Here is a 27,074-nt window from a genome sequence, read left to right on the forward strand (position 1 = left end):
GGGTGTTATAGAGCACCCTGAATTATGGTGCCTCAGGTGATAGTGCAACACAAATTAATGATACAACACTTGGACCACAGCTCAAGCAATTCTCTGCTTATTTAAGTGAAGAAAGGTGATGTGAACATGAACAAAAGAGAATAAGACGCAGAGCTTTTATCTGAAAGCCAGTCAGTTATAAGTGTACCAAAAATAAAAGATCCCATCCTGCCTGATGTCCTGCCTTCCTGTTTCTTCCCAGTGGGTCTCACTCCCACCTGCCCTCCTAAATGGGATAGTCTTTTTGGGCAGGGAGAGGGGGTCACAGAGACTTGCCTTACCATTGTTCAACACAGCCTATACTAGCCCATCCACTCACCTGCAGAACTGGCCATGTCTGCTCAAGCCAACACAGCACATCCTGTCAGGTCTGGGTGAGCGTGAGGGAGAAATGGTTCAATATGGCGGTAAGAGACACGAAGCCCCTTGTGCAGAGACAGCTCAGGAGTGGCATGAGGCTTTATTTTTGTGTTCTCAAATGATGACTTTTCAAGACAGGGCCAGTGGAAAAGACTCACATTTCCCCATTTGCAGTTCCTCTTTAATAGTTAAAAGCCATTTATGGCTTCATGGGAAGACAATGTAGCCGGTCATCAGGCTGTTTTAGCAAACTAGTAAATCCTTTTATCTTAGAGTCATGGTCTGGTGTTCAGGAGAAGCAGTCAAGGACTATTGGAGCTGGTTTAGGCTGTGCAAACTTTCATTACACATAGGTGCTAGACCATCATAAAATTCAGTTTGCCATTCTAAATTCATTGGAACATCAGAAGAGGCTGACCTGAGCTGTACCTGCTTTTGAGTGCTTAGAACACAGAAAAATGTTACAAACATCTTGTATTTAACGGGCCGCAGTGCAGCTCACACAAGGTCATGAAGTTCATGTACAGTTTAGGGAAGGTACAGCGTGTGCACTTACATTTAGTCAAATAGACTTAACACGCACAGAAAAAAAGTCTCTCTAATAGCTTTGAAAAATAGCCAAGGGTGGACAGAAAAAATCAGATTAGGAGACTAGGTTCTCATACCTGAATATGAATGGGTGGGCACAAACACATGCATTATATGAATTTTAGTTACTGTCTATACTGTAAATCTGGGGATTCAGACCGAATATCTTTCATTTGACAAGAATTTCAGTCTGTGCGTACACCTAGTTTTGTAAATAAATTTGTAGATTAATAATTTGAAAAGTCAAATTTTTGTCCTCCCTCCAAAACAGAAGTTGCAGGAGCTCATGGATGTCATTTTAGGCTAATCAGTAACAATTCATTCTCATCCCTTCATGTAAAGAAGTTATATATAGCACCAGAGGGTCCTGTGGCACCTTTAAGACTAACAGAAGTATTGGAGCATAAGCTTTCGTGGGTGAATGCCCACTTTGTCAGATGCATCTGATAAAGTGGGCATTCACCCATGAAAGCTTATGCTCCAATACTTCTGTTAGTCTTAAAGGTGCCACAGGACCCTCTGGTGCTTTTTACAGATTCAGACTAACACGGCTACCCCTCTGATATATATATAGCACCATTAGTGTCAAACTGTACCTTTCAGTAAATAGGAAAATCCAACAGTCTAAAGTCAGAGCAGGTACAATATAACACACAGCTGGTAGAGGGCGCTAAGGATACACGTCACTGAACAAGTATCGCTCTCAGAGGGTATATCTATACTACAATTAAACACCCATGGCTGGCCCATGCCTGTTGACTTGGGCTAAGGGTCTGAGCCTCGCAATCCAGAGCCAGCAGGCGCTGAACCCCCGGCTCGAAGCCACTAGGCACAGGCCAACTGGCAGTGTAGACATACCCAGAGAGGCTGCATGGAACTTGGAGTGCGAAGCCGGGGAAGCATGAAAGGAGACATGAATTTTAGCGTGGGAAAAGGAGACAAGGTAGAGTTAAACAGGAAGTATGGCAGAACATAGTGATGAGGCTGGGTTGGGGGTAGAGATGAGGGAAAGTATAAAAGCAGAGTGGAGCTATGGAGAGCTTTGACAACATGTGGATCTTAGCAGATACATTTTGGATGCACTAAAAGAGGAAGAGAAGAGGGGAAGGCCAATGAGGAAGAGGTTACAGTAACCTAGGGAGGAAATTACTAGAGCATGGACTATCACCTTGGCAGTGGGTGTGAAAAGAGGAGACTAATTTTGGAAGTATTGTAAAAAAGGAAATGACAAGTTTTGGCAATGGTTTGGCCATGATGGAAGAATCAAAGACTAATCAAAAATGACACTAGGAATGAGAGCCTGTAATACAGGAAAAATGGTGGTGGCATGAGACAACGGGGCGAGGGGAACAGCCAAGAATGGGTTCACTATCGTGAATCATAGGTAGCCGCAAGATGCAGAATTGGAAGTAACAATAAGAAGCAGAGAAGTAGATTTATGGATAACTACTACTGTAAAGATAGTTATGGATGAGATGACCCAGAGAGAGTGGGAGGACAGAGCCAAGGATGGAGTCCCAGGAACTCGGACGAAGAGGGAGAGGAGGAGAAGATAGAGCCATAGACTATAGAGCTAGTTAGAAAGGAAGGAGAAAAACCAAGACACAGTACATTGAATTGGAAGACCAGGGACAAGGAGGCGTTATCAGTCCTTTCAAAGGTGAAGAGAGAGCTAAAGCCATTAGATCTTGCCAAGATATTATCATGGGTTTCTTTTGCAAGAGTGATTTTGCCACTTGACTCTACAGAAAGCTAGTCACAAGGTGTCAAAGAGAGTTGGTAGGAAGGAATTGTCCATATGATCAAGAGAGGAGGGAAAGTATAATACAATAGTTGGGATTCAGTAAGATTTTCATGATGGGAGAAAAACAAGGGAATGTTTAATATTAAGAGAACGTAGAGGATAAAGATGAGGGAAGGAAGGAGGCTTGGTCTCATGACCAGTGACAAAAAAGTGTGACAGCACCAACATCTCAAATCAACCTTTGAACAAAACTGATCTATCCATACTCGCAGTGAAACCTGAGTACAGGTATAATTGCTATTTGTGCCGGAGTGCTGAAGATGTAGGAGTTTGTATTTGTGAAGTTCTCAGTAAAGAATGGTTTAAGATACTCAGTGCTGCAGTAAGCTGGTATGGGATATAACATGCTTTGCTCACCCTCAGCTATGTTGCATGCACAGGTGGAGCGACAAGAGAAGTCTGTGCTTTGGAGATAAGAGATCTCGCGAAGGGAAATTTCTCTAACAGTATTCACCCCATACAATGGTAGAGCTTCAAGAGGGGAATTATCAGACTAAATGGAACATCACAAAAGCATTTAACAGATTGTCATACTGTTTAACTTGTCAACAGAGCACAAAGGACATAGATGAACTTGAGCAACTTGAAACTTCAGGAAATAGGTTCAGACTAAAGAGATTTCTGGCTACATAGATTTGAGGTTTTTTAAGCACAATTCTACTCTGAAGAGTGTTATGAAAAAAAGAAGAAGAGATGCCTTCTTGTCTTTGGATAGGGTAGCACAACAAGTCAGGAGACCAGTTTCTATTCCCAGCTGTGCCACTGACCTACTGGGTGACCTTGACAAGTCACTTCACCGTTCTGCACCTCAGTTTCCCCATCTCTAACACTAGCTCTCTTTCATAAACCCTTTAAGTTCCATGGATGAAAACATTTAAGTATTATCACTACTGTGTAGATCTGCTCCAATTTGAGTTTTACTAGTGTTTTTACTCTCATTACCTCTGACTAGCCAATACAGCTATAGGAGAGTGACTTGGATTCCAGTCTCGCTTACAGATCAGCAGCACTGTTAATTGCATTTCAACTACAGAATTATTGTTGGGGGACCATGAGGCAGAATGAACACATACCGACTTTCAGATTCCAGGTTGAGTTAGGCAATTATAATAAAATCTTTTTACTTGTAAATTGATTTGACCTGGAGTCACCAAGACACAAAAACGGAATCTCATTATGCCAATTTTACAAAATCACTTTCAGAGCAGAATTGCTTTTATGGCTGTAGAAGCTTAACTTTTAAAAAAATCTTGGCCTATGTTTCTAGGACTCCGACACACTAGAATATGGGTTCACTTATCTGACTACAAATGCCCTTAAGTTCTAACTGAGAGAAGAATGAAATTCACTGATCTAGGGCATAAACTTCTTATTTACGTAGAGAACACTCTCTTCCTCCACCATTCAGAGAAGGTCAGGTAATGAAGAAAAAATTACATGCATCTGAGGAATAAAGATACCTGTACAAAACAGCTGAATACAGTATCCCCGGCTGGGTGACGTTCAGGCACCTGGGAATTAAGCTTTCTGAAGTCACATAACACATTTCTCTTAAGTTTATTTTAAATTGGAGCAGGAGAGAGAAATGTAAAGATTAACACAATGTCAGTATCCCTTGACGCTCTGTGAGGGAGTTACCCACACCCCGTCCATAAAGGCTGCATAGTGCCTGCCATACTGTCCATGACTTACACAGACAATAAACCTTTTATTACACAAAACCTATAGGAGGCACAATTTTTTTCCTAAAATATTTTGTGGCAAATAATGTTTTTTAGCTTGTGAACATAAAACTTACAAATGTTAGCCTTTGCCTAGCACTGTGTGTCCTTAAAATGTTTTTCACTCGTTTATGGATCTCTTCTCCATTTGCTGGTGTAGACCAACCAGAGTTAAATCTATAAGAGAGAGGGGGAAATAGAAGAAATATTCTTAGTTTAAAGAGGGCCAACACTTTTTGCTGTGAAGTTTTTTTTAAATTAAGAAACACAAATTATTACTTTCTGTTTGGAATGTATAGAAGGTTAAAGTTCAATCCTCTCTTTCTCCTCTGGGATAGAGCTAAAGCAGTGATACTCAGACCTTGGTGGTATTCAGGAGCCAAATTAACAATTAACATTACCCAAAAGAGCCACAGTAGTGTGAATTTATTGTTTCATTTACTATATATTCATATTTAAGCAGTACAACAGGGGAAATACTTATATATATATATATATATATATATTAGTATTCTCACAAAAAAATGACCAAGTATTATTATTTTATCAACTACAATTGGTTAATAACATAGTAAAAGCATCCTGATTGGTTAATAACTTAGATTGGTTAATAATTAAATCACACAGCATTTTAATATCGTGTGCAGCAATGAACCTCAGTATGAGTATCACTGAGCTAAAGAAACCTTTCGAAGGTGTGCATTGGGAAAAGATAGCCACAATTTCAATGATGTGCAAGCGTTGTCCATATTATCTGTATGTAACTGTAAAGTTTGTGGGTCATATCTGTACTATTGCTATGGTATAGAAAAGCTAAACAATCATTTCATCCCCAGCAATGAAGTCCCATTTTCTCTTCTTACATGAAGAATTAGATTCATTAAATTCCCTCCACCAAAATGAATCAACAGAACAAACCCCAAACCACCAAAAAATCCCTGAAAGTCACAAAACAGTTTTATGAAACTGCAAATTCAGTTTCCATCTTACAAGACGTAGCAAAGTTTTAAGTCTTAATTTTTTTTTAAAAGACGCCCATATCAAAGAAGAAACTCCATCTGTTAATGCAAAACAAACGGATGGATTTTATTCTTTCATGACATGCACCCTGTTTATTTCATTTTACTTGAAAAAGTAATTTAAAAAGATTTCAGTTTTACCTTTCCCCATGCATTTAACTTTTCAGAATAGGAGTTAATCTTAAATAGTTATTTTTCTCCACTAAGATTTTTGGGATCAGCTCTTTTTACACACGTTCTTCATTGCTGACCTACACTTTTGCTGTCTGTCTCACACACCCCTCGCCAAACTCTTTACTATGTTAGAATATTATTATTCAGGTTGCAAAGTCCAGCACTCAGAAGTTAGGAGATGCCAGAATTAAGGTTCCCTGTGCAACCTTAATTCAGCCCCCTTACATCTACGCATTACGATACAGTCTTTCATTAGATGATCAAGTACAATTTTTTCCCACAAGACCTCTGCATCAATCAGTGCAGTGGATTTCTTCTGAAGATAAAACAGGGCTGTGTAGTGAAGGAGGCTGTTATCTGTACAACGCCTGTCTCATTTGTTGCAGAATTTGGAAGGCATGTAGTGAATGAGGCCAAGGACCGCAGGAAGAGAAAGGCTGGTCTTCTGGTTAAGGAGTTGAATGCTGCCTGGAGGATGGGTTTCTATTCCTCCTGCTGCCACAGTGTTCCTATGTGATGCTGAGGAAGTCACTAACAGTATGTGATCATGCAATTAAAGACTATGACAATGCATATGCACAAGGGAGACGAATTAAGGTTGCACAGAGAATTTTAATTCTGCCATTACATAACTTTAGAGTGTTTGACTTTGCAACCTTAAAAATGTTCTTTTAACAGTTTTTCTGTGTGTAATTTCCTCGATTTTTAAAATAGCCAACTGAAAAAACAGGATTTCTACCATGTTGCATCATATTAGCAGGGATGGAACCTTTAGATCCACTACACAGTCCTCTGCTACTTGAGCTAATGGAGTAACTGATAGCAATAGTAGGTTGTCAACCTCTGTGAGGACCAGCAGTAGAGTGGTATGGGACCTTTGCCAGCAGGTTTCACAGATCTCTCCCCCCAAGCCCTGTCACCTTGCCCAGCTAGTTCCACTTCCCCCTTTCCAGCTCCACACCTGACGTCTCTCTCTGCTCCCCACACAGCTCCCAGTCTCTCCTCTCAGGCTCCTCATCCCATCAGTCACCCCCACGCCTCCTCCCCCATTACTTTCCCCAGTATCCACCTACACTGGTTCCTAGCTCCAGTCTCTTTGTCCAGCAAGTCCCAGTTTAAGAAGTCTCTACTGAACATGTGTGAACTGCAATTTTTCAATGGCTTACAATTTGGCCAAATTTGGGGCGATTTTAATGTGGACAACACAGGGCCATACTCTGAGAAATTTCAAGTCCCTGCTCAAAAGCACGGAGATGCTAGCGCTGTTTAAAGGAAAGAGAACTCAAATTCTTAAACATGGACAAAATGTACCTTTCACTAGCCTCTTTCTCGGAACTCAGGGAATCGTTTTGGCTGAAATTTTCAAAACCAAAATCAGCCCGAGGCAGACACCCAGCATGGAAAATTTCAGCCCAAACAGTTGAAGTCTGGTAAAGTTATAAACTACTGAAAATAGGGTCTTATGGGACATGTTGGGCAATCTTAATAATAGGCCGGGCTACCACCCCAGCCTATAATTATTATTGATTGCTTAGGCACAGTTGCTAGGTAAAAGGTGGGGGGGGAGGAAGAGACTGTTTTTTTGCTGACCAAGAGTTTGCAAAGAAGGAAGGCTAAACTGATGATGATTAAATATGTTTATAAAAAAACCCAAAGGTATTGCCAGGGCAGGTGGAGCTTGTCACCCTTGGTAGGCAGCTCAACTAGGAGAAGGGAAACTCCAATTTCAAACCAAAAGGTCGCAGGTTTGGATAGCTGACCTATAAAGCTCACCCAGCAGACATGCTCATGTGAACTGACGTCTATGTCAAGTACCCCAGAGAGCTAAGATGTTCCCTGCAAGCTATGTACAGCAGCCTTGTTTGACTACTGTAACTAGGAAAAGGCCGCTAAAAGAAGTTAAAGAAGCAAGTGAATACGCAGACATGCAAGTTGGAATGTAGAACATTCTCTGGAGGAAGTCTGGAACTATGCGAGGTCTGAAAATGAGACGAATAGTAAACATGACATGTATACAAAAGATCATAGGGAAAGTTGTAGAGCCAAGATGCTGGTGGAGGGTTACAAAATCTATTACTCGGGGAATTAAACTTCCTAAAATAGTGTTGTAAATTGTTCCAGATGAAACCATGCACAGGCATATGATGGAGATTACCAGAAGGTTGGACTGACTAATGGATGTTAAATTGTGTTGGGAAGATGTCACTATCCGTATAATAAGTTGACGTGCACCACAGTTAGGAGAGTTCTCATAGACTTTAAGGTCAGAAGGGACCATTATGATCATCTAGTCTCACCTCCCGCACAACGCAGGCCACAGAATCTCACCCACCCACCCACGCCTGTAACAAACCACTAACCTATGCCTGAGTTATTGAAGTCCTCAAATCGTGGTTTAAAGACCTCAAGATGCAGAGAATCCTGAGAGGATCAAAAGAGAAGTTTTTCGATGAGTTGCTGTGCCTTATTGGAAACATACCATCCAATGAGAAGACATTTATTGGAACAGATCTAAAATGCACAGATTTGAACTGACAAGGCTGGATATGAAGCAGGCCATAAGGCACTGGAACCATAAACACATTTTCCATGAGGGGGGAAAGGTTCTACAGACTTGTCTGGCATTGGAATTGGTGACTGCACTTGCAGAAAAGGGAAAGCCATCTCATAACTTGTGCCAGTGGAGGACAAGTCCCAAATTGATTTCTTAGATAGATCACAAATAATTAATTGTAAGGTAATACCCAGAGAGCGCACTGTGAGACAGCACAGACTTCTCCTTATGGACTCCAGGATGCAGAAACGTCTGAGCCCCTGGGCACCAGCGAGGCCTAAGTGATGGCAACTTAAAGATGGGAATGAGAAAACCTTCAAACAAAGAGTAATGCATAGACTTCCTGACTACACACAGGGATGGGTAGAGGACAACTGATTCAAATGAAAGTAAACTGTTAGAAATGGCACATGAAGTCCTAGAAATGATGTAACCAACGCCAAAAAGGATATGAAGGGAGATTTGGGTGGTGGACTCCTCAAGTTAAAGCAACTGTTGGGGATGAAAAATAGTAACCTTCAAAAAAAAAGCTGGTCAGTGGCTTGAGGAGAGATAACATGGCATACATGGAGGCAAAAAAGCAGCCAAAACAAGTGTTGTGGGGGCTAAAAGTGTGGCCCATGATGTGTTATATAACCGACTAGGAGGACATGAGGGAGAGAAGACCATCAAAAGACTTGCCAAGGCAAGAGAGAAAATGTTGAGAGACGTGAACAAGTTTGCTTACACTAGAAATGAATAAGGAATATTGCAAATAAACAGAGAATTAATTAGCAAAGTTTGGAGTGATTACTGTGAAAGAGTGATGAATGAGGAGAACCCAAAGGAGGAAATAAGAACATGTAAGCTGAACTGAGGCCTGATGGATTGCATACAGAAGGAAGAGGCTACAGAGGCACTTAAGAAAATGAAAAAGGGGAAGTACTTGGGCCAGATGAAGTACTAGTGAGTGAAATGAAATCACTGGGAATGGAAAGTATTAAGTATCTTATACGTTTGTTTAATTATATTCTTAAGAAAGGGAAAATGCTGGATGAATGGCATGAAAGCTTTGTGGTGCCTATTTTTAAACATAAAGGAGATATTCCATTGTGTGCTAATTAGCAACCAATTAAGCAGATATCACCTGCTGGGAAAGTATGGAAGAAGATTATTGAAAAGTATTTATGTGGAATGGTTGAAATTTGGAAGGATCAGGCTGGATTCATGCCAGGGAGGAGCACGATTGATGCCATATGTGCACGATGAATCCCCACGGAGAAGTTCAGAGAAAAAAGATGGCAGTTGAGTCTGGTCTTGGCGTATAATTATGTACCATAAGAAATAGTTCGGTACAGTGTGTAACAGAAGGGTTTCCCAGAAGGATACCCCATCATATCCAGGATATGTATGACAGAGTGACTACCATAGACAAATTGAATGGGGCCGCAGTAGAGATTTTCCAGTAAATGTTGGCCTATGTCACAGGTCAGTTTTGAGCCCCTTTATGTTTGTGGTTGTCATGGATGTGCTAAGTGAGAATAGATGAAGGGAGGTGCCTTGGAATCTGCTGTTTGCTGATGACTTAGTAATATATGTGAAAGATTGAGAGACTCTGCAAGCCAACTTTGAACAATGGCAACATAGTTTTGAGTGGTCGGACTTCAAGTGAATGTTGGTAAGATCAAGGCTAGGATAATTGAAGGAGGAGGACTCACCAGAAAAGATGATATATGCAGAGAGCTTAGAAGAGTGAAAGTGATTAAATATCTAGGATCAATGGCTCATGATAACACAAAAAACAGGGGTCACCCCATGAAATTAATAGGCAGCAGCTTTAAAACAAACAAAAGGAAGTAATTCTTCACACAATGCAGAGTCAACCTGGAGAACTCGTTGCCAGTGGATGTTGTGAAGGCTAAAACTATAACAGGGTTCAAAAAAGAATTAGATCAGTTCCCGGAGGATAGGTCCATCAATGGCTATTAGCCAAGATGGTCAGGGAGGCAACCTCATGCTCTGGGTGTCCCTAGCCTCTGACTGCCAAATGCTAGGAGTGGAAAACGGGATGGAACACTCTATGACTGCCTGTTCTGTTAATTCCCTCTAAAGCACCTGGCACTGGTCACTGTTGGAAGACAGGATAGTGGACTAGACGGATTATTGGTCTGACCCAGTATGGTCGTTTTTAGGATGAGGATTCCCCCCAAGTAATGCCTGGCACTACTCTAAAGCTCTGTGGTGGAGGTGGCAGCAGCTGACCTCAATAATGTTAAAAGGCAGAGTATCTAAAACTGTAATTCGATCCATCTTAACATATGGAACAGAGAGTTGGCCAGCCACAATAAAGGAAATCAGTATGCTCTCCACCATAGAAATTAAGTCACTGAGATGGTCAAAGACAGAACAAGAAGCTATGGTCTCAAGTTACAGTGGAGGAGGCCTAGGTTGGATATTAGGAAAATCTATTTCACAAGGAGGGTGGTGAAGCACTGGAATGGGTTACCAAGTGGAATCTCCATCCTTAGAGGCTTTTAAGGCCTGGCTTGACAAAGCTTTGGCTGGGATGATTTAGTTGGTGTTGGTCCTGCTTTGAACAGAGGATTGGACTAGATGACCTCCTGAGGTCTCTTCCAACCCTAATAGTCTATGATTCTATGAAATGGTTGGACATTCTATGATAGGAAACAAAATGAGGTTGTAAGGGGCCTAATGTGGGTTTCTCCAAGTGAATACAAGTTGAGGGACGCTGGTCTACATTGGTATGGGCATATCAAGCAGAGATCAGACAGCTACATCAGTAGGATGGCTCTTTCATGGTTGTGCACAGAAGATGACCCAGGGGAAAGACTAAAGGCACTGCACACTGGCCTTTCTAAGGTCTATTGATATCTGGTCAATCTGCACAACAGCCTCGTGTACGATCATGAGTTCTGGAAGAAGACTCAAAGTCATCGACCCCCAAAAGGGAAGTGGCAAGAAAGATGACAATGATAACCCAAAGGTTTCGATGTGATCTAAACTCTCATGCTTCAGAGAATAACCAACCTCTAACTCCAGATATGGGCAGGTTATTCCATACGTGTTCTACTTCAAGATTCCTGTTCTTTCCTCCATTTTTCTGTATCCATTTTACCTGTTCTAAATTATTCATTATTTGGTATGCCTCCATGTCTTCCCTGTAAACAGTCCCAATCTTTTCAACCTATCCTCCTACAGAATATTTCCATGCATCTAATCATTTGTCATCCATTTTTGACCCCCTCCTGTTTCTACTGTCTTCCTTTGGAGAGAGAATGCGTAGAACTGACACAGTCATCCAGGTGAGGGTTATCACTGATTTATATATCAGCATATTTTCAGATTCCTTATATAGTTTAAGATTTTGTTTGCTGTTTAACCATCACTGAGCAGATTTTTTTCCATTAAGCCAGACATAATGTCTTTTTCTGGAATGGTTACAGTTAATTTAAAACCTAGCAGTGTGGATGAACAGTTCAAATTATTCTTTTCTTCTCGAGGTAGAACCTAAAACCAAACCAAATCTTGTCAGAGGAACAGATTTTAAGTAACCATTCTTAGAAAAAGGCAGAGTGGTCTGTTGACTTTTCTTAATTGATCTGACATCAGAGAAATTATGGGTGAGAGGGCTGGATTCTGCATTTTCGTCATGTAACTGAACTAGGTCTGAACATTACAAGGAATACATTATAGTATTATCCAATAAATTGCTAGAAACCTGCAGCTCTGCTGAAATGCTCTGACAGAGAATGAACTAGAGCAGGTTAGAATGAAATAACGACACCCCCCCCCCCCACCAAAAAAAAAGAAGAGCAGGATTAGTAATGTGATCTTCTAACTTCTGGTCACTAATTTCAAACCCTAGCACTGGGTAAATTGCTGCTGAACTTGTGCATGTAAAAAAATGTAGATTTGCAAGCAATTCAAGTGTGCCAGTTCCTGTTTCCACAAATGAAACATAGTCCATGAGAGCATGGCACTTTGTCTCATGTATACAGCAATTTCAATTTGTCAGATTTGCTTGTGTTGTTTAATACTGGAAAGAGAGGTCAGACATGTTGCTGTAGTTTACAGTATTTGCTTTTTTGAAACAGGAAATAAAGCGGCTAAAGTTTGTTTGGAGGATTTCAAAGCACTGTTACTGATCTTATGTTTATAAATATCCATTGGGGTCAGATGCTCTATCTTGGAAAATATAAAACCATATTTGCTATTTTAGTCACTCATATGAGATGTATCCATGTACCACAGCAGAAGACAAAGTATTTAGTGCAAAACCTATATGCATTTCTTCAGTGGCATTACTGAACAATCCACTAGTCTGCACTGTGGTATAAGAAATGTTTGTTGATCACATCAGCCCTGAACTTAATTTACAAAAATCAAAACCTTAAGTATGATTAAAAACAGTATCAGCTCCTTTTTAATTAGTTTTGCCAGTATCTTTACTGTCTAAATTTAGTAATAACTATAAAGCCTAATCCACATTTTAAGTCAATGTTAATATTTACACCAATCAAAAGTCATCCGAAAATAAAATGATGCCAGAAAATGTAACACCCATAATCTAAATTGAAACCATCTAATGATGTGATAACTCCTATTGGAGATATTTTATAAAATGGCTTTCAGAGCACAGCTTCTTAAATTATAAATAAAGGAATTTCAGTTGCCCAAAACCACTAATAATGCATTTTAAAAACCACTAGCTACTTATTTATGTGATTAAGGTGTCAGTATTCTATTGCAATGTTGGAGGAAGTCATTTCATTTCAATGGCTGTTTGCCCTGATAAACTTCTATAGCTGTATTCTGTCATACTTCCGATTTTCCTTGGGCCTTGCAAACATTCTGCAGTTACATCAGTTTAAATTGTTTATTGATTCCAATAGATTGTATAAACACTTTGGAAGTATAGCTCAGTGACCTAGAAAACGCCAGATCAGAGAAGTTCTCATCATTCATTTCAAAGATGCTATGTCAAGTACGATCTAAGGTACAAAACTATTTTCCCTTGGAATGTGACTAAAGACATTTATTTTCTTTTATGAGGTAAGGATTTTTTTTTCAAGTCATGCAAACAGACAACATTTACCTTAGTGCATTAAGTCTGGATGTTATAATACAGATGAATACAATTCTCAGACATCCACTAGGATGGAACAGACTATTAGAAATTCAAATAGATGTGTATACTATTTAAACACCAGCTTACAACTCTCAACTTGTATAAAAAATAGGTATTTTCAAATGTCAGACAGTCCAAACCTTCATTTGCACATAGCAAGAAACCCTACGCCATCTTGGATAGCAGAGTTAATGCAAAAGCTTACTGCAGAACATTTGAATCAGGTATAATTCCTTCCCCACCAGCAAACCTTCCAACTGTGTGGGTAAATGTGCGCAGGTGGCCTCCATGAAGAATTTATCAACTTCAAAGCAGAAACGTCATGCTGAGAAGAAACTACATAGAAGGACAAACTATCACAGGACAGAAATCAATAACGTACTGTAGTAGCAGATTCACAATTGGAGAGCTCTATTGCAAGACAGAAAAAGGAAAAAAAAAAAGAAATAACTCCTTAGCTAAATATAATCAGACACGCAGCTAAAAGAATCTTTGAGAAACTACCCATGTAACATGAGAGATCATCCAGAAAAACCAAATGGCTAGAACTTGGATACTTTGTATCTCTGCAGTACTCATGGTAACCAGAAGAAGTAACTTTATTCCCAGTTAAAGGATAGGAAGTGGCTACTTACCAAAAACAACCTGTTCTCGGCATATATTACCAACACAGAGAGATGCTGTAAGGATTGGTCTTACTGGCATAATTATGTCAGGAAGAGGTGTGATTTTTTTTTTTGCTGACCTGATTATGGCAGTAAAAGCCCACCTGTAGATATAGCTATACCAGTAAAAGCTATATGGTTTATAGTATATAGCTTAGTTCAGTTTCCAATCACAAGAAACTATACTGGTATAAGCACCTTTATACTGATATCGCTGCTTCCAGACTATGTCGCTTTTGCTGCTTTAAGTGTGAAGGAATAGCTACAACAACCACATTTTTTTGAAGTGTAGACAAGTACTAAGAGTCATACGATGGCAGTACATAATTGTTTTGAGCAGTAGCTGGTGGGTGCACTCAATTCCTCTTGAGTGCTAAATTCTGTAGACAGGGAATGCATCATCCCTTCTAATGGTCCCTCAGTTCCTTTACACCCCCAGAAGCCCTGTATAGAGCTGGGCTCTGAAGCAGAAAAGAGGTAGCTCTGTGGAGGCACACAGAGAACAAGAGCTCTTGCTGATAAATTTGTTAGTCTCCAAGGTGCCACAAGTACTCCTGTTCTTTTTGCAGATACAGACTAACACAGCTTCTACTCTGAAACTTGCTGATAAGTAAACTCATTTAATTTAAAGCATGAAGGCTAGCCAATCAGCTTCTAAGGAGGTGGGTCTTAAATAATGTCCTTTAATACCACCATTTGCTCTGGATGTGGTGTCAAGAAAATAGTGATTCGTAGGTGTGAACTGACCTCTAGGTAGCAGCCCTACAAATTTCACATAAGAGTACATTGCATGTATACACCATCAACTTTGCAATGCCCTTGTTGATCGAACCCTTAAGCATTCAGGCACATCTGGTATATATCAAAACTGGATGCATTTTCTTATCCATTGTGACAGTCTTTGAGCTCAGGTGGTTGATCCTCAAATTCTTCTCCAGAGACCATAAATTTTCTGACTTCTGAAATGGCTTAGTCCTGTTTAAGGAGAAGCCAGTGCTCTTGACATCCATGGTGTTCAACTTCACCTCCTCAGCATAATTATGGGACATTGTGAAAGACAGGCAGAGATATCAGTGATTGAGATGAAAAGTCAGATATAAATTGGTCTAGATTGGGGTAAAGTAGCCACTGGTCTTTGTGGAGTACGGTATAAGGTGACAGATCATCAAGGCCTGTAACTCAAACCCTCCTGGCCAAGTTAACTGTGACAAAATAGGAGATCTTCACTGAAAAGCAATGAAGAAAGCAAGACCCTAAAAGCTCAAACACCCTCCCATGAGTCTATTTAATACCAAGTTCAAGTCCCAAAGTTGAGTAGGTTCCTGAACAGGAGTGTACAAGTTTGTATGACTTTTAAAGACGTGTTTCACCGGGGAACAGACAAAGTCAGAGCACCTTGTCACAGGGCCAGGTTCAGGGCCAGCATAAGCAGTAATAGCAGATGGAAACTGCAGATGCTTACCTAAGAACAGCTTTGATAACAGAGACAGAAGAAAGTCTAAATCAATTGGAACTGGACAGGAAACCGGGTCACAGCCTCTACGGTGAGCAAACTTTTAAAAACAGTTATATTTACCAGCATTCTGCTTTCTAGTGGAGGTGGCTTTCTGGACTCCATTTTAAGACATCTCTATAACATGAGATGAAGGACCTTGAAGTCTGGATGCATTACCCTTCTGGGACAGGGGATCTTGACTCAGGGAGCGAGTGAATAAACAACCTTGGGACAAAACTAGAAGCCAAGAACCTGGGATGAAATCATGACTCCATTGAAGTCAAAGGCAAAACTTCCATAGACTTCAATGGAGCCAGGACACACATGATCAACTGGACCCATATTGGATTAACTAAGATCATCCAACTCTATGCTGCCAAAACTTTCCCAGTACTCTGGGAATGAGAGAAACCAGAAGAAAGGAGTAAAAGGAGACTCTCTTGGCAATGCAAAAGAAAGGAGTCCTACACATAGATCTTTGACTGTTCTCAAGCAAACCTGATTGTGGTTTGTTGTTCTGACTTGGAGCAGATGAATCCATGTTACAGCGATCCCACCTGGCAGGAATCACACAAGCACCTGAAGGCAGGAGTGACCACTCATGATGCTCCACACCTTTCAGACTGAAATCAGCAGTTAGGAAGTTTTTACACGTGCCAGTTGCAGAATGGAAAGGATTACTTCAAACTGGATGCATGATTCTCAAAGCCCAATTTGTCTCTCAGCACACCAGAAATGACCAAGTATCATGCCTGTGCATTCTCTTCTCAGCTCCAACCAAAGAACTTCGATCTTTAGCTGGTGGAACCCATTTCAATGCTTGTAAAGGAATCCCAAACAAGGGGATTGAGATTTTGCATCAGGCTTTATCATCTAGCAAGGCTTAGCTGCCAAATTACTTGTGCTTGGGGAGATGGGGGGGGGGATACTTTCATAGGAGAAAACTACCTGTACGTATGCGCTATTGGAGCCTCTTCCAAAAGCAAGTTATGGACCAGTCTTACAATGCTTTTGGGCCCTTTTTGAGAGTCACAGCCTTTAGCGGAGGGGTAGTCAATAGGCAGACTGCAGGCCAAATCCGGACTGCCAGGTGCTTTTGAATGGACCCCAAAAATCTGTTTGTTTACTTATTATTGTTATTTTTTTATTATTTTCTCCGGAGTCTGGACCTTGACTATACCTTGACACCGTTCTGAATCTCTGCTGGGGAGAGACCTGTGAAGTGAAACAGCAAGAATGTTGACCTGATTTTGAGCTGGACTGGCAAAGATGAGTACCATGCAAAAAAAAGCTAAAGGTTGTTTTCAAAGTGTTGTTCTCGCCTGTCTACTGCCTGTGAAAGACCCACACAAAAGAAAAGGGGGTAAAATTGATTAGGCATAGTGCCCTTAATTACACACACAGAGTTATCAAATACACAAACAAGGAGAAAAAAGAGAAACATTAACACACAATACACACTAACCTCTCAGTTATAGCAGTGAGAACGCTGTAAAAGTGTCAGGCAGAGGGCGATGGTAAAGGGACACCAACTTAAACTCTAACGATGTTTTAAAATCCAGCCCACATATGCCCCACTAAAACTATATTTCTACATATTTTTAAAGAAAACCCTAAAGTAAAGTTTCTATTTATAAAAAGAAGCTGTAATTGTATTAGATATAAATACAAACAAATATTGGGGTTGAAAAACCAATCAGAAGTAAAAAGTTGAAAACACCTTCAGAATATTTTACCAATGCAATCACCACATTTAAGTTCTTGATGTTTAAGTCAGTCTTTGGAATATTAGCATTTTGCTTGAGATATATAATAAACATTCAGAGCCAAAACTTGGACTGAGTTATACCAAATATTAGAAACATGCAATTGGAGAAGAGATTTTTATTGCCATGATATTGGGACCCATGTCAGTTGGGCTGTACTGATGCAGTTGAGAGAAGATGGACACCCTAAGTTTTGTACATGTGATCCTTTGATGACAGCTCAAATGACTACATAAAGTAACAGGAAATCCACAGTCATTTTAGCCTGTATAATCCCAAACAGTCAACCTACAGTTATGCAAACATAACTGTTATTCACTATTGCCAATTCTTCTAAAATTTCACAGACAACAAATGAAAACAAGCCTTTACCTTTCTCTAAGAGAAGAACGGTTTAGTACAGGACTTGAGGAATGTTTCTGCAACGAGGAGGGTGCTGAACGTATTAATGAACTAGTAGAACGAAATTGTCTACTAGCAGTACCCGACATCGGGTGCTCATCACAGCTGTCAGAAGAGCCATCTAAGTCTTTCCCATGATGAGACCTGATAATCTGTCAGAGAAAAAACAGCAGCAGAACTTCAAACAATATATTATAAGTGGCTAGGCTATGCCTGTGCATAAGCTAACAGGGAGCAGAGATGTACACTTTCCACTTTTTCTGTATGTAAAACAAAGTTTAAAAATTAGACTTGTCTGTATTAAGAAATACACATAAGGCAATTATTTATAGAGATTTGCATATAACATAGAAGTGGGAACGGCAGCACCCCCCATAATTAAGATTGCATTTCAGGCTAACCCCCTGTTTTCAGTCACTGATATCTTTTTGAAGTTTTCACCTTTCTGGCTGAAATTTTCCAGGATTGGTTCTGAACAGGGACTTTTTAGTCTCAGCAAAAGCTCTTCAGCCATATTGGATTATCAAACAAGATGGTGGTGGGGAGGGAGACAACATTTTCCCCATTATAAAATAATTTTTTGCAATTTTTTTGGACCAGCTACAGAGCTGAAAAAAATTAGAGGCAAAAATCTGAAACAGCCCTCACTGAAGAAAGTGCCTTGCAGGTTTCTAGTGAAAAGAGACTTTGGAGATTTCCACTGGAAGTGTTCTCTATTTGCCCAAGTTATGACCCTTTAAAAAACTGACTACTACACCCATACAGTGCATTTTGCATGGGTTTTCTCTCTAAGCTTGTAAAGTGCTACGGAAAGTTACACCTTGCACGCTTGAGTGATGGGGTTTGCTGCTAATGAAAAATGTGCAAGCAGTGCAAAGGGCTTAGAAAGGTTGCTATATTCCTTAAGTTTCACAGAAAGGTGCCCCACTGTGATGAACCTTTTTAGTATTCCACCATCTTGATCCAGCATCTCACTCCCTGCTGGTCCCATCAACTAGGGCCAAATTCTTGATCTCTAGATACTGCTCCAGCCCCATAAGGGAGATCTTTGGACACTGTAGAGATGTCAGAAAAGGCTCCATGACAAAGATGTGGGGCAGGATAAAGATGCACGTTTTCCAGCTTAGGGGAACAGGCCATGTCTCATCTTGTTTGCCATGCCCACTTATGCAGAAATAGCATTTCTAGATCAAGATTCAATCTGTTCCCATATATTCCTACAAAGAGAGTCATCATAGCCTTATTCAAATGTAACCTTGACTAAAGCTTCACACCATTTGCCCTTTAAAGCTTCCTGTACCCTGTGGGAGAAAGGAATTTGATTTGTTATTTTACACCACACATGTACAGGAACTCAATAATATTCCATGGAATTGTCCATGCTAGCCAGGAAACCCTCTGAAAGGCAGGACTGTATCTGACCCCATTGTATAAGACAGTATTTTTAGGTGAACTTTAACCAAAGTTTAATGCCCCAGTCACACCATACAGAAGACCTAAATTAACAAATAAAAGCCAGGAGAGTCCTAACATTTTGGCCCCATGAGCTAATTCACCTAACAACTTTAAAAGAGGCAGCTGATGTTTGTTACAAAATTAGAATCCCATTCAAATGTAATCTTCAGATTAAACACACACACACACACACACACAAACAGCATGCCCAAATATCATCTGCTTTATTAAATTTAACACTGATTTCCCCTTAAGAGCTACATTACACCAATAGTAATTCTCAGGTCCTCTTACTCTACACAATATTAACAACATCTAGTTCAGAGCTATACAATTATTTTTGGCAACATAAAAGGTATATTCCCTTTTGCCTGTATTTTTTTGTTGGAACCAGGAATGCTTAAGGGCATCAGGAGAGTGATGAATTTAATCTGTAGCTTTGATATCTATGTGCTCCAAACAATGACTGCCACTAACATCTTCTTCCCCATTTGAGAAAAATGGATTTGAATTAAAACATCCATCATAAAAGCATATTTAGAAGTTCTCTGTACAGTTTATCACTTATCACTATGGAATAATCCAGAAGCAGCACAATATATTAGACTTACATGCCACATAAAACTGCAGTCCTACATAGTGAAAGTTGAGAAGCTGACAAGACAGTTTGGCCTGAACCAAAGTTTTATCCTTTTAATTCACTTTCCTTCTCCCTCCCTGCATCACCTCTCTTGCCAGCCATTAGGCAATCTAATAGGGCACACACACAATAATTAACGGTCTACAGTCTGCTAATAAAATTTCCGGGGTATTTCAGGAAAAACAAAAATTAGGAAAAAAAGGATAAACAAATTACATCTCATTTCACACGTCTATCAGGTGGGTGAGATAAACAAGCCCCTCCATCCCAACCAAGAACCTGGGGAAAGCAGCTAGCTGAGAAAGGAAAGACAAAACTTGAGAATAAGCACAAGAGCCAAACATTTGAAGTAATGAGCAGCAATTTAAAAATAAAAAATGTGGGCCCTGTTCTCATTTACACCAATGCTCTGGTGAGACAAGGGATCCTCTTGAAGTGAACGTAAATGTAATTTCACACCCACTTTAAAGTGCCTTGACTCACCCCGGCATCATAAAGTGAAAGTGACTTTACTGTAAATAAAAATTGGGTTCTATAACTGCAGAACATGATTTACTATGAATGTATGTCCATAGTGTTAACAGTTTGTTTATGCAGAATGTTTTGAGAATGCTTTATAGTACAAATGGAACAATATCTATATTTAATAATGGTCCAATATACAGCATCAAACAACAAGATGAAGAAGTTGTATACTTGATTTCACTCAGGCACCTTCAACAGAAATCCCACACACTTTTCTATTCCACATACTCCAAAACAGAGACAAATGTACATGCGATTTTATTTGCATTACTTACTTTAGTATGCTTGGGTCTATAGCTGCCAAGAAGAGAAGGATCTGGAAAAAAGTGCACCCCAGCAGAATTTTTAACCAAGTTTTGAGACGATAGGTCTAGAAGCTACATGCAGTTTAGGAAAAAAAATTTAAAAGTCTTTCCCAAAAATCACTTATAACTCACCTTTCAAACAGTAGCCAAAGCAATTTACTGTTGTTATATATTTACATGCATTTACATTCTTCAGAGGCAATTTACATGCATCCAAAGAAGTGTTTTTTTACCCATGAAAGCTTATGCCCAAATAAATCTGTTAGTCTTTAAGGTGCCACTGGACTCCTCGTTGTTTTCGTGGATACAGACTAACACGGCTCCCCCTCTGATACGTGATATTTTGAATTACACCATGTAATGTCACGGCCATTAGTGTTTTAGGGTTTTAATTTCTTCATCTGACAACAATAACTTCAGGTTTGACTGCAACCTAAGGCTATGTCTACACTAGAGACCTTACAGTGGCACAGCTGTACTGATGCAGCTGTGCTGCTGTAAAATCTCTCACGTATCTGCTCTATGCCAATGGGAGAGAGCTCTCCTGTAGACATAACTAAATCACCCGCAACGAGCGGCGGTAGCTATGTCGGTGGGAGAAGCTCTCCTGCTGACATAGTGCTGTGCACAGTACCATTTATGCCGGAGAAACTCATGCTCAGAGGAGTGGTTTTTCCACACCCGAGTGACATAAGTTTTGCCGACATAAGTGGTAGAGTAGACATGGCCTAAGTTAATGGGATCTCATCACGGAGGATGAGTACAGTTTTGTGAGTGAACTGAAGTGACTCATATTGTTATTCATTGCTTAAACCAATGTAAAGTAAAACTATAACCAGAATATTGCCCATATTTTCTACTACACGATAGTAAGCCACTTTGAAAAGGATGTCAAATTTCCATCCTAAAAGAGAAGTCCACTGTGTATCCACAGGACTGGAAATGTCCCAACTATTCTCACTCTGTGCTGCTATGCCTCGAATCCATTTGGTGGATAGTACACCTCTACCCCGATATAACGCGACCCGATATAACATGAATTCGGATATAACACGGGAAAGCAGCGCTCCGGGGGGAGGGAAGGGACTGCGTGCTCCGGCGGATCAAAGCAAGTTCGATATAACATGGTTTCACCTATAACGCGGTATGATTTTTTGGCTCCCGAGGACAGCGTTATATCGGGGTAGAGGTGTACCTACAAGGTAAGAATGAGTTCACCTAATAATATCTAATGCTTAGTTCTTCTGTGCAACTTTAGATATCCAGAGAGCAGGAGAAACAGAAAGGGGCTACCATTCTATCTACAGATACATGCACAGAAATCCCACTGATATCAATGGCTCCCAAGTTTTGATACAATGTGCTTATATCTAAAAGAGGCCATATATTTGGGATCCTTCAGGATGAAAGCTTCCCTCTTAAGCACTGGGGCAAACCCTTCTTTAATTAAAAGCACTATAGTATCTGTAGAGCCAATTTTTCAATAACTGTCTCTGATTCTGCAGGCACAAAATGAATTTAGTATCTAATTTGGGGGTGCAACCGAGTAACCAAATTTCTAAATCCCCTCCTAGAAAGCAGACAGGACCTCCAGTTTTCAGTCTCATCCAAAAGATCACTATATACTTGCAGTAAACTGCATGGACTCAGTTAGCTACCTCCAGAAGGATGAAAGAGGACTGAGCTGTCATTTCTAGGATTAGAACATTTGATTCCAGGAATCTGTATTTTTCCAGAAGTCTGATCCTTATAACTGTTACACCCCAGGACATAGGCAGGGGGTTTCTCTCTACCAATGAATCTTATGACTGTTAGAAGTGACAACTCTTTTCTGAGGTAGATTTCAGTCCCCTAGTGACTGGCCCAAGACCACTAACTCATTTCATATAAGTGCTTGATGCTTCTAAGGTGGTAACGTGGCTTTGATATTATCAAACTGCAACAGATTCAAGTTTATGACCCTGAGGTGAAAGGCTTTGCATCCCAATGTCTACATCTGGAGCCTCCAGTCCTTCCACTATGGGCAAACTGCAAAGTACCTTTAATTCACAGTGAATTGCAATGAAGGTATTACTAGTGAGGAGTCACAATAAAATGTAAACAGTAAATACCGATGAAGGTCACTACAGTTCATGCTCTCATACATGAGGAATACTGAACAAATTAAACCATGTTTTAAAGTACCACCTTCCCTAATTTTACTTGAGACAGACAGGGAATCTCCAAAGTCTGTGGAAATATACTATATGGAAGGAGGATTCAACATAGCTCTCCACTAAAGGATTCTAACTTTAATCCATGGATTACTGGAAGCAACAAAACAAATAATCCATGTCGTGCATATGGGAAATAAGAGATAAGAAGCTAAATAAAATGGCCAAACATAGCCAACACTGTAAGAAGGCCAGTATTTTTCAGTGCATATGAAGATAAGTAATTATTTTCCCTGCCCAGTACACCAACCCTGTAGGCTAACAGTAGCACGCCGGGTGTACTGAAATTCAGAGGCAAGCATTATAGGGGCTTCAGCAGCTAGGTGGGTCCCAATAACCAATCAGACACATGGTTAAGTGAAAGGGTATTTTACTTTGGCTGGCAGGAAAGGGAAAGGGAAAGGGAAAGGTTGCAGATATCCTAGGTACAGAGGCTTAAAATAGTTACAGTTCAAAGTGCGTATTAGGGATTTTTGTTCAGGTTGTCAGGGCTCCTCAGGCCTAGTGCTTGGAGTGCCCTCTCCAGTGTCATCTTTGTTCAAGCAAACAGGTATTTGCAGGTTTCCAAGCCAGGGTCAGTGAGTGTCTCTCCCCGGGTTCTCCGTGCCTTGCTCCTTGCTAGCATAGGCTGTACTTTACCAAGGCACCAGCCTATGTTGGGGGACACACTGTTTTCAGATGATACATAACTAAGGACCCAATCATTGGAATAATTAGATATCCTAAGCCACATTTTTTATAACAGTAGTTTCATTCATCCCAGCGTCCTGGCTAAATCCTAGGAAGAAAGGACAGTCTTTCCACACTAAGGGGTTAAAAAGCCTAACCTGCTGTATGGAACAGGAGTATCTAAGACGAGATACACAAGTCAATACTTACCATAAGATACCCTGGACCAACCTTCTCGTCCACTGTCTCTGGTGGGATGCCAAGTATGAACGTCAACAGTGGGGCTCGGATGTTCAATCTGGAGCCAAAACATTGTTAAAACGTTTAGTGTTGGAGGTAAACTTTTTATACGACCACACACACACACAAATAAATTAAATTATCTTTCCTTCTCCTGTATGTACACCTCTGCTCCTTTCTGGTTCAATTATAAATTTAAGATTTTTGATAATATTTAGGAAGTTATTCTCAGAATTTTGTCTGTGTAAATGTAGCATTATTACATATACACAGACAATAATGTAAGAACATAGTTATGAAAACCCTTAGATGAGAAATTATAAAGCAAACCAGAAAGGAGGTGAGAGGGTGACACGCAGCAGAACAAGATGTAACTTATTGTCTTATATATTGATGCAAATCCACTAGAACCTTCTTACAGTAACTCAAAGTAACCAATAAATACAAGTTCTTGTTTTGAATTTTGCCAAACATGCAGCTTCATTACAGATGGTCTGCTACAGGCACCAGTTACATAACAGGAGAAAAGGAAAGGCCTTCCTTTTTGCATTCACTACAAATTAGATATCTAATATTTACCAGAAATAGTTCTGATCTCACCAAGATATTTAAAGTGTTGCTCTTCTTCCTAATTAAAGGATAACGTTTTAGCAAGTTCAAATTTTGATCTTAATGTAACACACAGAATTCCCAGTCCAAGACGACCCCAGCATTAAAGATACCCGTAAGGAGTGTTGTCACATCAGAAATGTAATGGAAGTCTGGATATGGCACATTAAAAGAATGCAGCAGAAACACATTTTCTTTTTGTAGAAGAGGCACAAAAGTAGTCAGTAATCAGAAGCAGCAATTGTCATGTAAAGGTGCTGTAATTACACTGTGAACATCACCTATAGATCAGAAACAGAAGAACTGACTAATTTGAGTTAAAAGAAAAAATAATATCCATGGGAGTACGATAAGCGGTAGGATGAAGATTAATGGTTGCTTAAGGCTCATCTGAATTTCTAAAGGGTATCTAAGAGTAAAAGAAAAAACTTGTAAGTGAATTCCAGAGTTTGACAACATATGCTAATGAATTAATTAGTAATAAGCTAAAAAAAAAGGAATAATCAGAGAAGTAACTAAGATAATCAGGTAACGTGGCAGATAAGATCGCTGGAATTGCACGCAAGCCCTGATATCATAGCACAGAAACAAAAGAGCCCAATTTCTCTTTCTCTCTGCAATCTTTCAAGGTTGGATTCTTAAGGTAGATGTTTATAGTGATCATGGGAAATATTAAGAAAAAAGAAAATTAACAAAGTACATATCAAACAATATGATCCTTCAAGACGTTAAGCACTCTGGCCCCAATCCAGCAAAATACTTAAGAACATGCTTAGCTTTAAGCAAGAGTAGTCTGTTGACTTCAGCAGGACGACCCACGTACTTAAAGTTAAGCATATGCATAAGTGCTTTGCTAGATCAGGGTCAGAATGCTCAGGAACTTGAAGGATTAAGTTTATATTTTAGTAAAGGGACAATTTCAAAGACAAGACGATAACGTAAAGAAAGGTACGAAGGAGGGAGTCTGACTTTTCATAAAGTCACTGCACTCTTTTCAAATCCTATTCAGCCACTTTTAATACTAATACCAATTACTTCCAACTTGAATTATGCACCTATTATGCTGTCCAGTGTGCTAGAAGAAAAAGAACGGGCACTCAGAATTTAAACCTGGTATTCATGAAAGAGTTTGATCCTTGTCAGTTACCAACGCTGACAAAAGGACTTTTATTCTAGTTAATTTTACATTTAAATCACTATGTAGCAGGCTGTTTAGGAGAAAAAAAGATTTTTCACATAAACTAGGATTTGGGGAGTAATATTTAGCAAAAGAATAATGTTTGATCTGAGCTTAAATGGGAAACACTTTGCAGAGAATACATACATGTCTAACTACAAATGGAGGTTTATCGGTTTCTCTTCTGAATTCAAAAGGCCCCAGATTTAAATGGGCCAGTCGTTGTCTGGCTTCTTCTGATAGCTCACACATTCGTCTTTTTGTGTATGGAGATGGAGATCGTGATTTAGAAGCTATTGTGGGCTGCTCATAGTTCTTTGTTGCTAAGCAGTGCCTGTTTTTCTCAGGTGAAGGGGTGTTTTTCTTTGGTGACCTTGTTTGTAATCTTCCATTTGGTGTTGAATGATGCACCCGATCCAAATTATCCTAAAGTGAAAAGAGAAATTATGTGGCTTGACAGCATGCCGAGCAAAGATTGCTGCTGATAATACAGCAAACAAACATCTGCAAAGCGGGAACCAACATCTCCGACAGAAATAGACGTATGTCAGTTCAAGTTACCCTAACAAAACTATAATCACACAGCAATTTAGAAAAAAAACAGAGATGGTCCTTTTAAAATAATGTGCTTAAAAACAGGAGAAGGATAAAATGCACATTGTTAAATGTCAGACTTTAAGGTTAAGTGCCTGATATTTATCCAATTAGCTTGCTCACACAGTTGGTGCTAAAGACACTATATGAAATTAAGTTGAATTACGTTACTTTAGTTCATTTAATGACAACTCTGCCTAGCATACATGATTAAAAGTTTACAGATTCAAAAATATTTGCTCAACTTGCTACCATCTTTTTTTGTAAAATACTTTCAAGTTTTTACCTTTCTGAGTGTAAGGTTAAATAAATCTGCCTATTTTTTTAAAAAACAGTGGATGGCAACAGACTGAATTCTTGTTTATGGTTAAATTATATGCATTTTAGAAGCTGACCAAAGATTCATAATTAGTTAACTGCTTTGAAAAATGCATTTTCTTGAAAGATGGGGAATTTACTGGGGTATTTTGTTAAAGAGAAGGCTATTAGCAAAAAGCTATAATAATACAACTTTAAGGACCCACTTTCCAGTGTTCCTCTTCAGTTATGCCAATAATAGAATATCAAGTATAAGGGGGTAGCCGTGTTAGTCTGTATCTACAAAAACAACAAGGAGTCTGGTGGCACCTTAAAGACTACTATTCAATAGTAATATAATATAATATAATATAATATAATATAATATAATATAATATAATATAATATAATATAATAATAAGACTATTATTCACTTAAAGAATAATATAATACAAATGCAAAACCAAAACATTTGCCTGTAAAAATGGCATTTTTTGCATCCACAAATACAGGTTTTGGAGGCAAAGTTTGGAGACCATTTAAAATTCCAGCATAGGGGTCTAGCTCAGAGTTGACACAAGCTTTAAAAATACCACATTGTGACATGCATGGTATATTAACAAGCCACAATTCTT

General features: G+C 39.5%; 1 protein-coding gene across 6 annotated transcripts in view; it reads right to left on the minus strand.

Moving 5' to 3' along the window:
- SPATA6 (spermatogenesis associated 6) overlaps positions 1–27,074 on the minus strand; it is a 67,157-nt gene that overhangs the window by 18,477 nt on the left and 21,606 nt on the right. For 5 of the 6 annotated variants that reach the window (XR_010589589.1, XM_065553806.1, XM_065553807.1 and 2 more), the window contains 5 exons: positions 25,696–25,974; positions 23,733–23,820; positions 20,611–20,651; positions 17,686–17,867; positions 4,590–4,689 (listed from right to left, as the gene is read on the minus strand). Coding sequence is in view for 5 of the 6 variants with exons in the window: in XM_065553806.1 (XP_065409878.1) it covers positions 4,590–4,689; positions 17,686–17,867; positions 20,611–20,651; positions 23,733–23,820; positions 25,696–25,974 (690 nt within the window). In the remaining variant the exon portion in view is untranslated. The remainder of the gene's footprint in view (positions 1–4,589; positions 4,690–17,685; positions 17,868–20,610; positions 20,652–23,732; positions 23,821–25,695; positions 25,975–27,074) is intronic. The other variant, XM_042845012.2, reaches the window with a different exon arrangement.

Source organism: Chrysemys picta, chromosome 8 (genome assembly GCF_011386835.1).
Source record: "Chrysemys picta bellii isolate R12L10 chromosome 8, ASM1138683v2, whole genome shotgun sequence".
NCBI classification, from domain to species: Eukaryota; Metazoa; Chordata; order Testudines; family Emydidae; genus Chrysemys; species Chrysemys picta.